This window comes from Lycorma delicatula, chromosome 1 (genome assembly GCF_047948215.1).
Source record: "Lycorma delicatula isolate Av1 chromosome 1, ASM4794821v1, whole genome shotgun sequence".
Classification (NCBI taxonomy): Eukaryota; Metazoa; Arthropoda; class Insecta; order Hemiptera; family Fulgoridae; genus Lycorma; species Lycorma delicatula.
In genome coordinates this window covers 25,115,074-25,131,035 of record NC_134455.1, presented here as the reverse complement: position 1 = coordinate 25,131,035, position 15,962 = coordinate 25,115,074, and the positions used below count along the sequence as shown (strand labels likewise).

Here is a 15,962-nt window from a genome sequence, read left to right as displayed (position 1 = left end):
GATAAGAGCAATTTACCAGTAACAGTTATTATTCAGATACAAATAATATCAAAACAAATATCAATCAAAAAATTTGTAAGATGCTTAAATAGTCATTTTTGAGACTGTTAACAATACAATATACCATACACAACATACAAAAAGTTATGCAGTTACATAATTTTGATCAATAGAAATAACTATTCAGAAGAAAATCACAAAAGTGGTAAAGTCAAATTAAAAATTGTCAGCTGACAGCCTTAACAATGATTTTAGAAATACTTTTTCACAATAAAAAATAAAAGTTTAAAATAATTTTTTCTGTTACCATATAAGAAAGTAACCCTACATTCCTATATTATGTAATTCATAATTTTTATTAATTTTTTTTAGAAGTTGGAACTAAATATAATCATTTTCTTAAATGTTAAATCTAAGTTCATACTTAGTGATATGCAATGATAGTGATAATGATATGCACTTACACTTTCAAAATTATACTCATAAAAAAAATTTGAAAGATAGCATTGAAAATAAATCAAATAGTAAATGTTCATGTGTACCTATTTTATATATATATATACGAACAATAGTAAAAAATGTATTCACTACAGTTTATTTATTTTGAGTTATAATAATCTCAGAAAGATTTTTCTATTTTTAAATTAAAAAATATTTTTTTTTAAATAAAGACTATTCTGAAGTACTTTTGACCATTATAAACATAAAATAGTGTTTATGTTGTAATTAATGAGTTAATACAGATAAGATGCTATCAGATTTAGTCACAAAAACCACTCAACAAACTTTATTTCATGATAAATTAACTTTCTTTATTAAAATATAAATTAATTATTTAAAATTCTAAATAACTGTTCATTGTAGATTTGTATCGATAATATACTAAAACAATGTATTTTATCTTAGAGTAACAGCAAACAATTATTATTCATAATTTTCAATTATTTCAATTTATTGATTAAACTTAGGTATGTACGTACAACAATCAATAATAAAAAGTGATAAAAATTTTAATATATTATAATTACGCATGCAAATAAAAGTCTCACCAGTTAACTCAGTACCTGTTTAACATTTTACAAGAATGCATTGTATAAAGAGGATTTACACACACTAAAACATTCATCTGAGAACTGACATTTCAGCAGAAAAAATGTACATCTTTATAAACCAGTAACGGCACAAGTAAAAATGTTTTGAGTCAATAAGACAAAATTTTATTTTTCTATTCAAGTAATATGTCTAACATAATCTTACTGAATTAGTGGTATGGGTTTGTTATTATGCTAATAACAGGCATGTTTAGTAAAAGGCATGCTGCCTTTTACTAAAACAGATTTGAACTGTGTAGCTCACTTCAAGTCAATTACTTGTTCAGCTTTGTTCATTTGTATTGGGTGTTTGTTGGTAAGTAAATGCTTTGTTCAATACAAGCAAATCTGGATTAAATGACTACATAATGTTGCCTATGTCAGAATGTTAATTAAAGAAGAATCTTTGAGGAGTATTAAGTGAAAAACATTACAGGAATAAGCACATCAGAGATAGAGAGAGAGAGAGAGAGAGAGAGAGTGTATGAAAGGAACGTAGTTGGAGGGATTTTCTTTGCCACAATTTAGTGTACTTTTGGTTTAAGAACTCTATGAAAAATTGCAATGGATCATAAGTACTGTCACTTGCCAAGTAATGAATTTTAACTTCTAGTTTTGGTTTTTTTATATTGCATGTAAATATCAATTGAATTTTGTCACTTATTTTGGAAATTCATTAAATTACGCATTTTTCATTTTTTAGCTGATTTTTCTAACCACATTAAATCTTCACATTTCAATTCTTTTAGTAAATTATTCAACATCCAGTGTGTTTTCCCCCTCACCCAATATTTTAATTTTCTTTCCTACTTTCTTCACTTCTTTAAAAATATCAACCACACAGTAAGAACCACATAATGTTCAATCATCTATTCAAACAATCTCCTACATATACCTCAGTAGAATGAAATAGCATAGAACACAGTGAATAAGCTCACATTTGTAAATAAACAAAAATGCTAATACCGATACCTAGTACTCTGTTGAGTCTGAAAGACCTGGCTTTACATCTCGATTTATCGGAGTGGTAAAATATTCTATAAATTCTATATGTTAGGTCGGAATTTTAATATTTCGATTGAGTGGTATTAGAATTAAAAGAACTTCATTTATTTTTTCCTAATTGGTCAAATCTATATTTCTTTAACTTAATTGGAAAGACCAATAACTAATATTTGCACTACTACTTTCAGATATAGATATGTGAAGTTATAATTTATGTAATAAAGTCATTAATAATATATTTCAATACTTGTGCCTCAAATTTCACAGCAAAAACATAAAATTTACAACTGTGAGTGTAGCTTCATTAATATAATAAGTAATAGAAGCAAAATCTAAATTATAAAAATACAATAAAACTTGACAATTAAAATTTGCTAAATACTTCCCCCGTCATTCTATTTTTATTTATTAACTGATTCTCATTAAACAAAGTGTTTGACTTAAAAAAAGTAAGATTCATGTATTATAATAGAATTTTTTTATGCGTGTACGGCTGGGGTAGTATAAAATTACTGTTGAATTAATGTAACCAAAATTTTAGCATACATCAATAAGTTTCTTACCATAATCAGTCTTGTTTATTTGAGCATTTCAATTGATTATTTCATTTCATTTAACCTTCATTTGAAAATTTTAATTTTTGGTTATCACATGGACAGTACAATTTATTTTACTGAAACACTTTCAAGTACTTTTATATTTCATACTTCAAAACATGTACAACATGAAATGTTAATTTATGGCAATAAAAATTACAAGAAAAGGTAGTTGAATTTTAATGATAGAATTAACATTAAAGATATCAGGGAGTTGGCACAGTGGTAAAAGCAGTAGAAAATTTGAAATTTAATTTCAAGCACAATTGCAAAAGAGATTAATTTTATACAACACTGAATCATTATTGTTACATATTGACTAATGTGTGGGTAAAATTATAACATTAAAGCTTTGAGAAGGCTGTTTGATTAAAGTAAAATTAGAGTGATTTTAGAAAAACCATCATTGATTCTAATAACAGATTTTTTATAGTGCGGAATAGTAGCATAGATATGTTCCTTTGAAAATTAATAAAAATTTAATTTATTAAAATGGTATAAAATTATTAGAGTATTTTAAAATTGTAATCAGTTGTAAAATTTAGATTATACCAGCTAATAATTTTTTATTTAAGACTACATCACAGAAAAATAATTTCATTAGGTCCAAACAATCCTTGCTATGAAAATTAATGAATAAAGTGAGAGATTTTAAGTTCATTCAGAAAAAAATAATTATAATCTTTTTTAATAATATAAAGTTAACTCTTATCAACACTAATTAGAATAAATGATATTCAATAAAATATTTAATGGACCATTCAGAGTTCATTAACTCACCATGTAAATTGTTATATGCCATGCTCTTCTTCATTAGCTCCACTGAAAACAACACCAGATATTTAAAATGAGATATTCATTTCACTGCTATTTTTGCAAAGACTACCTCGAGCATAAATAAATACTAACGTATCTATTCAAACTCCCACTAGATAGTGTTTAAATCTGGTGATCTATAGGAACTACTAACATAAATTCTACTATTAACATTTCAGTCTTAACTCACATTCTTTAATTCCCCCAGAAAGCTGATCCTGAAGATACTCCAGATATTGCAAAATCATCAGTTGTAAGTATGATAAACTTAATATCTTATTTTTTCCCTTTTATTGGCTTAAACTGCCAAACGTTTTTTAGATATAAAATTTAAAAAGCCTATACATATTAATAAAAATCTATTATGTTAAGTTTTCTCGTTTATATTTAAATAAGACTGTATTCCTATTTTTTTTTTTTTTTTTTTTTTTTAAGAACTCAATTTTAAACTACAATGAATAATAATTTGCTAATTAATTAATACATATTTTAAAGTTTACATTCAAAATATAAGTTCTTTTAAGATAGCCTTATCTTTATGTTCTAACCAGCTATTTTATCCAATTCTTCTGAGGTATAAATTTAACCTACAAATTGGCAAAAAAGATGGCAATCATCTTAGTAAAAAAAAGGTTGAATAATCCTGCTGTGTCGGTGAAAACAGTAATAATTGGAGAAGAAAACAACTACATTAATTTTTGTCTTTTCCTTGGAAGTAGACATCACACACTGTACCTTAATATCCGTTTGAATTCATAAATAATTTTTACTACTTCATTTTTACTTTAAACAAAATAGTAAAGTAGACTCAAAATTTGCATTTTGAGCCTACTCTGTTACCCCAGGTGACCATGGCATATTAAACCATAAAAATGGAAATTGTTATCTGGAAAAAAATACTAAGAGTTACTTCCTTAAATTACTGTCATTAAAATTATTCCTGTTGAAAATGACTGTAAAGAAATGAGCTTATAATATTTTATTTTTTACATGTAATAAAAAATATATGTTACTTACATGTCTTATATTATCAGATTTAAATTTTGAATTTCCATTGAAAATCTTAATTTACAAGATTTGCAGGAAATAAGAAAAATAGTTACCTGTATAAGAGAAACATTAAATTTGGGATATAACATGCCATGCTAAAACGTTAAATTAACAAACAATTTAAAAATTATTTCTGAATTCAAGGATACATCAGTCTGGTTATTTCATAATTTAATTTCAATGGATAAAAAAATTCAACTGAAAACAGATAAAAACTTTATGTTATTAGTTTTCAATAATAAAATTTGCTGTGAAAGTTGTACTTGCTTAAAAATTAGAATATAATGTTATCTTTTTTAAACGCATCACATGCTAAGGTTATAAGCCAACACTATTGTTGTAGTAATAGTTTATACAGGGTGTCCCATATAAAACGCAACCCATCAATCACTCATCCATGAAATTTCAAAAGTCAAGCTTATTCCCCTACTCGTTACTGAAATGGACTCGTCCAACATTTGAACATCGCAGCGACACAGTAGAACACTACCGATAGTAACAACAATGCAATCATAACGTTCAGTGTATTGCTAGAGACAAGATGGTGTTTTCGCTAGATGAAAGTGTTTTCATTGTCGAGTCGTACTTCAGTACGAAATCAGTGGTTGCAGTGCAAGATTTGTTTCGCCATAAGTACCCAGATAAACCAGCTCTATTAATAACAAGGAACACAAAAGATCTGCGTCAGTGTTGAATACAGATACAGTCGCTGAAATCAAAGACCGATTACTCGCCTCACCAAATAAATCGATCAGACGTTTTTCTGCTGAAATTAATTTGTCTAAATCAACTGTTCATCGGGCGACCAAACAATTACAATTACGACCTTATCACATTCAAACGGTTCATCAACTTCTTGAGCCCGACAAAGAAAAACAGCTACAATATTGTCAATGGTTCCGTCTATTTCTGCGTGAGGGAATTAATGTTATGGATTCATTATTTTTCACAGATGAAGCACGGTTTCATTTGGATGGCAACGTAAACAGCCAAAACAGTAGAATTTGGAGTACTGAAAATCCCCACGTTTATCACGAAAAACAATTATACCCGCAGAAGTCGGCCGTGTGGTGCGTGATATCACGGAAGAAAATAATCGGTCCTATTTTTTTCGAGTACACCATTAATGCAGAACGATATCAGGATATTTTATTTCAGTTCATTGCACTCTTGGAAGAGGAAGACAGACAGTGCTGGCTACAACATGACGGTGCGACATCGCACTATGCAGGTTCAACTTCTGATTTCGTTGAGGAATTCTTTGGTAGTCGTGTTATCGGTCGAGGCTTGTGGCCACCAAGATCTCCAGATTTGACTGTGGCGGATTTTTTTCTATGGCGTTACCTCAAAGAAAAAGCCTACAGCAACAAACCACGAACACTTGAAAGTCAATATTGAACAAGCTGTATTAAATATCCAGCCACAAACTTTGAAAAAAGTTGCAAGAAACACTGTAAAAAGAATTGAAGCTTGTATTCAAGAAGACGGCGGCCACTTCCAACATTTACTCTAAATGTAAGGTAATGGATGGTAATAATAAAAATTACATTTACATTTACACATGCCTTTTTATTATTTCAATACCTACCAATATAAGGTTGGGTTGCGTTTTATGTGGGACACCCTGTACATTTATACCAAATTTTAATAAAATAAACATTTTTAAACAATAAAAATAAACAAATTTTTGTAATGCTGCCTGATGTAGGGTTAATGAAATTTGACAACTTTTTTTAACCATCAACTGCAGGTTTCTTAACTTAAGAAGATATCAATTTGTGGTTTGTTAGTAGTCAAGAAATAGAGGTGAACGTTTCATTACAGAACTGGGATCCTTTCCAGATGCAAATCAAGTAGCGATACATTACTGTATCGCTACTGTTTGGTTTTTACACAGCATCAAATTCTCACTCAAACTTACATTATTGTAAATCAAACAATGGCCATTAAATTACTTCCATTAAACATATGAATTTTACCAAGAATACAATGTTAGCAGATTAAATTGAGACAGGACACATCATATTACACAACTAGTGCATATTAAACTGCCATTTAGCCACCAACCTCTTCTAGTTCAATTACTTCTTTGTAAAATTAAATTGTTCAAGTTCTTTGCTAGATTAATCATATGTGCTTGTACATATTCTTAACATCTGGGAACTTTCAATTTGTTGGTTTAAAAAAACTCAAATTTGTAATTTTCAATTTTTTAGTAACTTATTATCTACTTCACTAACCTTGAATTCATGCATATCATGCTTCATTAACATAACTTTTAACAGATTTTACCAACAGGTTCTTTTAAAATTTAATTACTGAATTATTATTAAACTGAACAAATATAAGATAGTAACGATGAACTTTTTTAACTTCAGATCTTACTCTATTTTAAAATTATTAATAAATTAAATGAATAAGATGTCTTAAAATTAAATATTATTAAACTTTTGAACAGTCATGAACAGGACCGCATATTACATATTATTAAATACAATATGAGACAACTACTGTATGATTTTTAATAAAATGTAACCATGAATAACAGAAATGGTGGAAACAATATTTTCAAATCTTGAGTCACGGCCAGTCAGTTTTTTATTATTATTATATTAAATGCAAAATGTAACAAAATTAATTCATCATGGTAATAAATTTTCAAGTAAGGTACAAATGTTTGATGTGTTTTCTAGCCTTTAAAATCTGTTAACTGTACTAAAAAATGAAAACGTTTTTGTCTAATTCCATTGATATAATCAAAAGTTAAGAAAAAAATTCAGACACAGAAAAATTTTTAATTTAAATACAATTTCTCATAAGCAAAAAAAGGTTACATCATTTTTAACAGCTATATGTAGAGAAAATTACTACATCTTAGAAAGACAAGACAAAACGTACAGTAGATGGGAGGCTGGTCATTTCAATTACGAGGGTCAATCAGAAAGTTTGTTACACCCCCTCTATGAAACAAATACATATTTATAAGACAATTTTTTTTTATTGAACAAAAAACTACATATTTCATCTATTTTTCGACAAAATCAGAAAGTTTTTCTAAACACTTTTCATACTCTGTAACAAGTTTTTCAATTCCATTCTCATAAAAATTTCATCCAATTTCCTTCAGTTCTTCATCATCATTAGCGAAACGCTTCCTTCCCAGATGTCGCTTGACAGAATCTGTCAGGTGGTAGTCGCAGGGTGCTAGGTCAGGGCTATAAGGCGGCTGAGACCACACCTCCCACTTGAATTTTTGCAGTAACTCCTTTGTCACACGAGCTGAATGAGGAGTAGCATTGCTGTGAAGAAAAACGACTTCAGTACTCAATCATCCAAGTTTTCAATTTTTAATGGCTTTACGCAATTTTTTTAATCTCATAGTAAGATTCGGAACTGATTGTTGTTCCTTGGGGCTTAAATTCACTGTAAACAACTCCCTCAGAATCAAAAAAAACTGTCAGCATAACCTTTCAAACATGTGGGGATGTTTTCACTTTTTTTGGCTGCAGTGAATTTTTGTGTCTCCATTCATGTGATGCTTGTTTAGTCTCAGGAGTGTAATGAAGCACCCAGCTCTCATCTCCTGTGATGATTTGTTTCAAAAACTGTGTACAAGTTCTAGAATAAGGCTGAAGAAAAGAAAGAGCAGATGCAAAACGTGATGTTTATGGTTGTCGGTCAACAGATGTAGCACCAATCGTGCACACATCTTATGGTAACCAAGCTGATCATGAATAATCGTATATACACTACCATAACTGATATTAAGTTCACTTTCAATCTCTCCTATTTTAATGCGCCAGTTACTCAAGATCATTTCATTCACTGTTCCGCATTACCCATCATATGCAGTTGAAGGATGCCCAGTATGCAGTTCGTCACTCACATTTGTTTTTCCATTTCTGAACATTTGGCACCATTTTGAAATCATGAGACATGACATTGCATTCTCACCGTATACATCAACAATTTGGTGATGAATTTCACGATAGACTGTAATTCTTTGCCCACAGAAATTGGACTACTGAACGCACTTCTATGCTGGACAAAACCTCTGGAGGACATGCCATATTGAAAACGACACTACAAACATACTGAATGTCATAAAAAATTGCTGTTGGGGGAGCGTGAAGACAACACAACCAGTGCTGCCATCAGCACCAATAGATAGCTGAAATTTTGCATAAAAAATCTCCCCAGTACTTTTTTCTACAAGCTAAACCAAGGGAATTTTAAAATAAGCACCAAATTTGAGCTATTTTAGAGTAGCTTGGAAACTGGGTACCTTCTCGTATACAGTAAGACTAAATGGATAAATTAATAATTTATTCATAATTTCTCTATTTTACTCATAGAAAAAAGTGTTCGAGAGCTTTTTTTATGCAAAATTGTCTTTGTTTTCTACAGGTGGTATTTATTTTTTTTAAGATTAAAAATAAACAAAATATTGACAAAAACTAGATATTTTTTCAAAAAATGTTTTTTTACAAACAGCAAAAAATTTGCAAAATACTGCAAAATCAATCAAATCTATGGTTAAATATTGATAAATGACATATTTTTACATAAATCTATGAAGTTGCATAAAAATATCTGATTTCATTAATTCTTTGTAACAATTTGTTTATAGCATCATTTTCATATGTTTAGGAAGTATACTAACATTTACTTCCTAAAACTTATTGAAAAATAAAAGTTTTTAAAAAACTATCTCTGTCAACTTAAAATACATATTTTATCTTACAAATAACTAAAATTAATTATATAAAAGTAAAATGAAAATCTACCTTACAACAATTTGTGTTTCTCTAGTACTTTCAGTCATTCGACCATCTTCAGGAGATAACTTTTCTTTCAATTTAAAAGTAAAATATGTGAATTAAAAAGTTATAAAATATTAAAATCATAACAACCGGTCGTCATTGTACAAAAATAATTACGTCTGTTATATAAGGAAGTCGCATTGCTATGAATGTTAATGGTTGGAGGGAGATAATCAGGTTAGATATCTTAATTAATTATTTGTTTAAATAAAATATCATCTTCAAATTTGATTTGTTTGTTAATTAATTTATATCTATATAATGGATTAAATTCTACTTTTATATAAGATTGTTATGTAATAATCTTATGTTGTCTTTTTTATATATTCTATTTTTGATTTTAAGCACTAGATAGGGAATCTTGGAGAGCTGCATCAAACCAGTCAAATGACTGAAGACAAAAAAAAAAATTAAACTAAAATTTATTGATCAGTTCTTCATTGTAGCCATTCAATAATGTTATATTATTTATAATGATTATTTCAGAGTTTAGTTTTAAATTGTTATGTTTAAGATATTTACTGGTTCAATAAATTAAAAAATTAGAAGCTGCCATTGTTTGGTTCCATTGAGGAGATGAATGGTTTTCTATGTATGTCGATTTCTAAACTATTATTATTAAAATTTTGTTCGACAGTCATATCTAAATATTTAATTCTATTATTATTAAGTTTCATGATTTATTGTGAAGTTTATTAGGATTCAGCGAGTTAATTTAATTAAAAATTATGTTTGTATCATTATCGATATTCTGATTAAAAATAATTAAAATGCCATCAACATATCTTTTATATAAAAGGATTTGTTAATTTTTAAAAAAATGTTTGGTAATAGTGAATTTTCAAACTCATCCATGTAAATATCTGCCGTAATGGCTGAAAGGGGTGAACCCATAACAAATCCTTTTTTTTGTTGGTAACATTTATTGTTGAATTTAAAATAGTTACAATTGGAGCATAATTTAAGTAAACTGGTTATTTCTAGCCATTCTACAATGAAGAACTGATCAATAAATTATACTTTAAAATCAAAAATAAAATATATAAAAAAGACGACATAAGATTATTACATAAAGATACAAAAATAAAGATAAACAAATAATTAATAATTAATTAAGATATGTAACCTGATTATCTCCCTCCAACCATTAACATTCATAACGATGCGACTTCTTTACGTAACAGACATAATTACTTTATACAATGATGACCGGTTGTTATGCTTTTAATATTTCATAACTTCTAAATTCACATATTTTAATTTTAATGTTTTCAAATTGAAAGAAAACTTATCTCCTGAAGATGGTAGAATGACAGAAAATACTAGAGAAACACAAACTGTTGTAAGGTTGATTATTATTTTATTTTTATATAACTAATCTTATATACCAATGGTACTGTACTTGAAAAATTTAACAATTAAAATATTTTTATATTTAAAAAAACAAAATTAATGAACGGTTTTAAACATTAGCCAAGTTACCAAAACACACTTTTTCTAATAAATGCTATTTTCAAATGTTTATAAATAAACAATTAAATAAGATAAAGAGATATACCCCTAATGGAATGAGTAGACACTAAGCTCAGGAACAGAATGTTATACTGACTTTTACATTTTTTACAATTTTTTTTATTTTTACAGGCATTTTATCAAGAAATTGCAAGTTTTCATGGTAGATCTGGATTAACAAGCATTCAGAAATTAAAAATACTTCAAAAATTTGACTAATTTATAGCCTTGGATCTTATGAATCTGTACCTTTTGGAATTCTCTCTAATAGGAACAGAGTTATGGAAGTTTATTTATTACATGCCCACGAGTTATGCTACCTATGTATGATAGCTATTGTGCAATTTTGGTGCTTACTGTAAAATTCATTTAGCACCCTTACTCTTGTTCATACAAAAAAAGTATCCAGAAGATTATATATTTATTTATGCAAAATTTCCTCAGCTATCTATCTGTGATTTTTATTTTTATATGCGATTAAAAATAAAGCCGCTATTGGCAAAAAACTAAAAACTTTTCATTAATTTATTAATTAACAAATTAAATACTTAATCACTCATGTTTGCTAGGACACACTTTTAATCTACACATTTTTCTGAATCCATTTAAATAATTTATTTGCTGTAGTAAATTTTTTCGAGATTAAAATCTCTACTGACTTACCTAAAGGACAGTACTACCTGAAATTTTAAGAAATACTAAAAAAAAAACCATGAGTTTTAATATAATGTTCTACGCAGCAGGAAAAATCCATTTTGTAAAAGAATGTACATTTTATTTTGATTAATTTTTATTATACCATTAATTAAAACAAGAACATTAATTGCCAGATGACAACAGGCATCACATTTCTGTTCAAAAAACAAACTCATTCAAGGATTGGGAATTTATCATTATTTGCAATATTTATATGTTGCAGAAATCTACTTTCTGCGACTTTCTTCATAAAGTGAAACTGTCTTGCTATAAGGCCACATAGTCATGTTCACCATTATTCTAAAAATGCAATAATTATGAAAGAAAAAATAAAATATGTTTAAAGTAATGTAACCTCAATGAATTTGCATTGTTTAAAACTAATAAGCGATAAAATTTACTTGATCAGGTTCTTTTGTATTATTATTAATACAAAATTAAAATATACCTAATGATATATTAAGTAATTCAATAGAAATTAGAATTTTTATTAGTTAAAAATGTATTTCAAGTGAGGCAAGATCTCCAGTACAGACTTTACATTTTTTCATTAATCATCTATTCCAATGAAATTAATTTAAGTTAAAATCCTTGTAGATTCAGAATTTCTTTTGAATGAGCAAATTCCCAAAATGTTTTCTGTGGAACTATACCCAACATTGAAAAACATTCAATTATTTAAAATTTTAAATATAAACCTAACAGTTCTGGGTTTAAGTTGTTTAAAACAAAACTGAGATTGCAGGTTCTATTTTCAATGGGATTTAAATATTCATAGAAACAAAATAACTCACCATAATTAATTATCTAATAATTCACCTAAAGTGTGAACTTCATGTGCTAGTTGCCTCTAAAGATGTTATAAACAGTAAAAAATCCCAAATCCCAATTTTATGTGTAAAAGGTGTTGTAGTAATGTGCTTAGCAACTGCTTAGTGCATTAATCTAAAATAAACTGATGTACTCTAAAAATTGATTTTATAAGAATAGAAAATGAATTTAATACAGTGTGTTTAGAATTCTGGTTGTCAAAAATTTTCTTTTCAACAAAAAAAAAATTTTACCATTAAAAAAAACCTGTTGTTCCAACTTTTTTCTCAGGAATTGTTACAAATATTCTATAATTGTGTGAGATTACTTAACATTTTAAATTTTCTAAAAAAGGAGTGTAATTCAATTCTATCAATTAAAAAAACTATAATGAGAACAGAAACTCAAGAGTGTTTCCAAAAGGTTAAAATAAATATTCTAATTATGAATTTAATTTATTAGCAAGCAATTGTTCATAAAAAAAAGAGATTTTGAAAAGAAAAAAATTCCTCTGGCTATTGAATAAGCTAAGCCTTCATTATCTTACAGGTACAGTATTTTACTCAATCTTTCTTCACATCTCCTACTTAACATAATTTCATTTTACATGTCCTAGACAGCTTTATATAAATCAGACACCCTCTAAAAAATATCCATTTGCTCACTTTTTGCATTCATTGGCCTAATGAAAGCCTATTTTTAAGTGGTTACTCATACATGGAGGAAATTAATTTTATTTCAGTACACGATTTAAGTTATATGAAATGTATAGATGTATAAATGTATAGAATATACACTTGGAAAAAGCCAGGTGATACTGCAAGGTATCAGATAGATTATATCATGGTTAAGCAAAGATTTAGAAATCAACTCGTTGACTGCAAAACTTACCCTGGAACAGACATTGATAGCGACCATAATTTGGTGATAATGAAATGTAGATTGGGGTTTAAAAACCTGAAGAAAAGGTGTCAGATGAATCGGTGGAATTTAGAGAAGCTTGAGAAAGAGGAGGTAAAGAAGATTTTTGAGGAGGACATCGCAAGAGGTCTGAGTAAAAAAGATAAGGTAGAAAATGTAGAAGAAGAATGGGAGAATGTTAAAAAGGAAATTCTTAAATCAGCAGAAGCAAACTTAGGCGGAATAAAGAGAACTGGTAGAAAACCTTGGGTTTCAGAGGATATATTGCAGCTGATGGATGAACGTAGAAAATATAAGAATGCTAGTGATGAAGAAAGTAAAAGGAACTATCAGCAAGAAATGCTATAAACAGGAAGTGCAAACTGGCGAAAGAAGAGTGGATTAAAGAAAAGTGTTCAGAAGTGGAAAGAGAAATGAACATTGGTAAAATAGACGGAGCATACAGGAAAGTTAAGGAAAATTTTGGGGTACATAAATTAAAATCTAATAATGTGTTAAACAAAGATGGTACACTAATATATAATACGAAAGGTAAAGTCGATAGATGGGTGGAATATATTGAAGTGTTATACGGAGGAAATGAATTAGAAAATGGTGTTATAGAGGAAGAAGAGCAAGTTGAGGAGGATGAAATGGGAGAAACAATACTGAGATCTGAATTTAAGAGAGCATTAAAAGATTTAAATGGCAGAAAGGCTCCTGGAATAGACGGAATATCTGTAGAATTACTGCGCAGTGCAGGTGAGGAAGCGATTGATAGATTATACAAACTGGTGTGTAATATTTCAGAAAAAGGGGAATTTCCGTCAGACTTCAAAAAAAGTGTTTAGTCATGATACCAAAGAAAGCAGGGGCAGATAAATGTGAAGAATACAGAGCAATTAGTTTAACTAGTCATGCATCAAAAATCTTAACCAGAATTCTATACAGAAGAATTGAGAGGAGAGTGGAGGAAGTGTTAGAAGACCAATTTGGTTTCAGGAAAAGTATAGGGACACGGGAACCAATTTTAGGCCTCAGATTAATAGTAGGAGGAAGATTAAAGAAAAAAAAACCAACATACTTGGCGTTTATAGACCTAGAAAAGGCATTCGATAACGTAGACTGGAATAAAATGTTCAGCATTTTAAAAAAATTAGGGTTTAAATACAGAGTAGAAGAACAATTGCTAACATGTACAGGAACCAAACAGCAACAGTAATAATTGAAGAACATAAGAAAGAAGCCGTAATAAGAAAGGGAGTCCGACAAGGATGTTCCCTATCTCCGTTACTTTTTAATCTTTACGTGGAACTAGCAGTTAATGATGTTAAAGAACAATTTAGATTCGGAGTAACAGTACAACGTGTAAAGATAAAGATGCTACGATTTGCTGATGATATAGTAATTCTAGCCGAGAGTAAAAAGGATTTAGAAGAAACAATGAACGGCATAGATGAAGTCCTACGCAAGAACTATCGCATGAAAATAAACAAGAACAAAACAAAAGTAATGAAATGTAGTAGAAATAACAAAGATGGACCACTGAATGTGAAAATAGGAGGAGAAAAGATTATGGAAGTAGAATTACTAAAGATGGACGAAGCAGGAGCGATATAAAATGCCGAATAGCACAAGCTAAACGAGCTTTCAGTAAGAAATATAATTTGTTTACATCAAAAATTAATTTAAATGTCAGGAAAAGATTTTTGAAAGTGTATGTTTGGAGTGTCGCTTTATATGGAAGTGAAACTTGGACAATCGGAGTATCTGAGAAGAAAAGATTAGAAGCTTTTGAAATGCGGTGCTATAGGAGAATGTTAAAAATCAGATGGGTGGATAAAGTGACAAATGAAGAGGTATTGCGGCAAATAGATGAAGAAAGAAGCATTTGGAAAAATATAGTTAAAAGAAGAGACAAACTTATAGGCCACATACTAAGGTATCCTGGAATAGTCGCTTTAATATTGGAAGGACAGGTAGAAGGAAAAAATTGTGTAGGCAGGCCACGTTAGGAATATGTAAAACAAATTGTTAGGGATGTAGGATGTAGAGGGTATACTGAAATGAAATGACTAGCACTAAATAGGGACTCTTGGAGAGCTGCATCAAACCAGTCAAATGACTGAAGACAAAATAAAAAGAAATGTATAGATTAGTAAAGTGGTGCTCTAATGTGACCCAGTAAATATATCCTGATCAACAGAATTTTGGACCGGATCATCCCACTACTTGGAAAAAATCTTTTAAGTTCCCCTTTGGGTAGAGCTAGCTACGATCTGTTAAGTAATTTCTAAGTGGGTGGTCTGTTACTCAATGTTTACCCCAGTCTCTTAATCCTTGTTTTTTTCTTTACTGATGATATTCTGTAGAATACGTGATCTACTTGGAGTTATTCAGAAACTTATCATAAGCATTATCTAAGACATCTGAAATAAAGATATATGGTACAACTTTAATCAGGCATGCATTATTTATAACAACCACTTAAGCATTCGACAATGAATATAATAATCCAGTTACTTTCAAGCTGATGAACAACTTATTGATTAATATTAATATGAAAATCAAACATGAGTTTTTAACCATGCCTTAACAGTTTTAAAAATGAACTTTTGATAAATATAATCTGCTGGTTTTAACAAACAAACAAAAATCTCAAT

General features: G+C 28.9%; 1 protein-coding gene across 2 annotated transcripts in view; it reads right to left on the bottom strand.

Annotated features, from left to right (window-relative positions):
• LOC142332970 (solute carrier family 25 member 32) overlaps positions 1–15,962 on the bottom strand; it is a 100,366-nt gene that overhangs the window by 15,226 nt on the left and 69,178 nt on the right. The window contains exon 7 of one of the 2 annotated variants that reach the window (XM_075379823.1): positions 3,473–3,514. The exons of the other annotated variant lie outside the window; for it this stretch is intronic. Coding sequence (XP_075235938.1) covers positions 3,484–3,514 — 31 coding nt within the window. The 3' untranslated portion in view covers positions 3,473–3,483. The remainder of the gene's footprint in view (positions 1–3,472; positions 3,515–15,962) is intronic. 2 annotated transcript variants of the gene reach the window in all.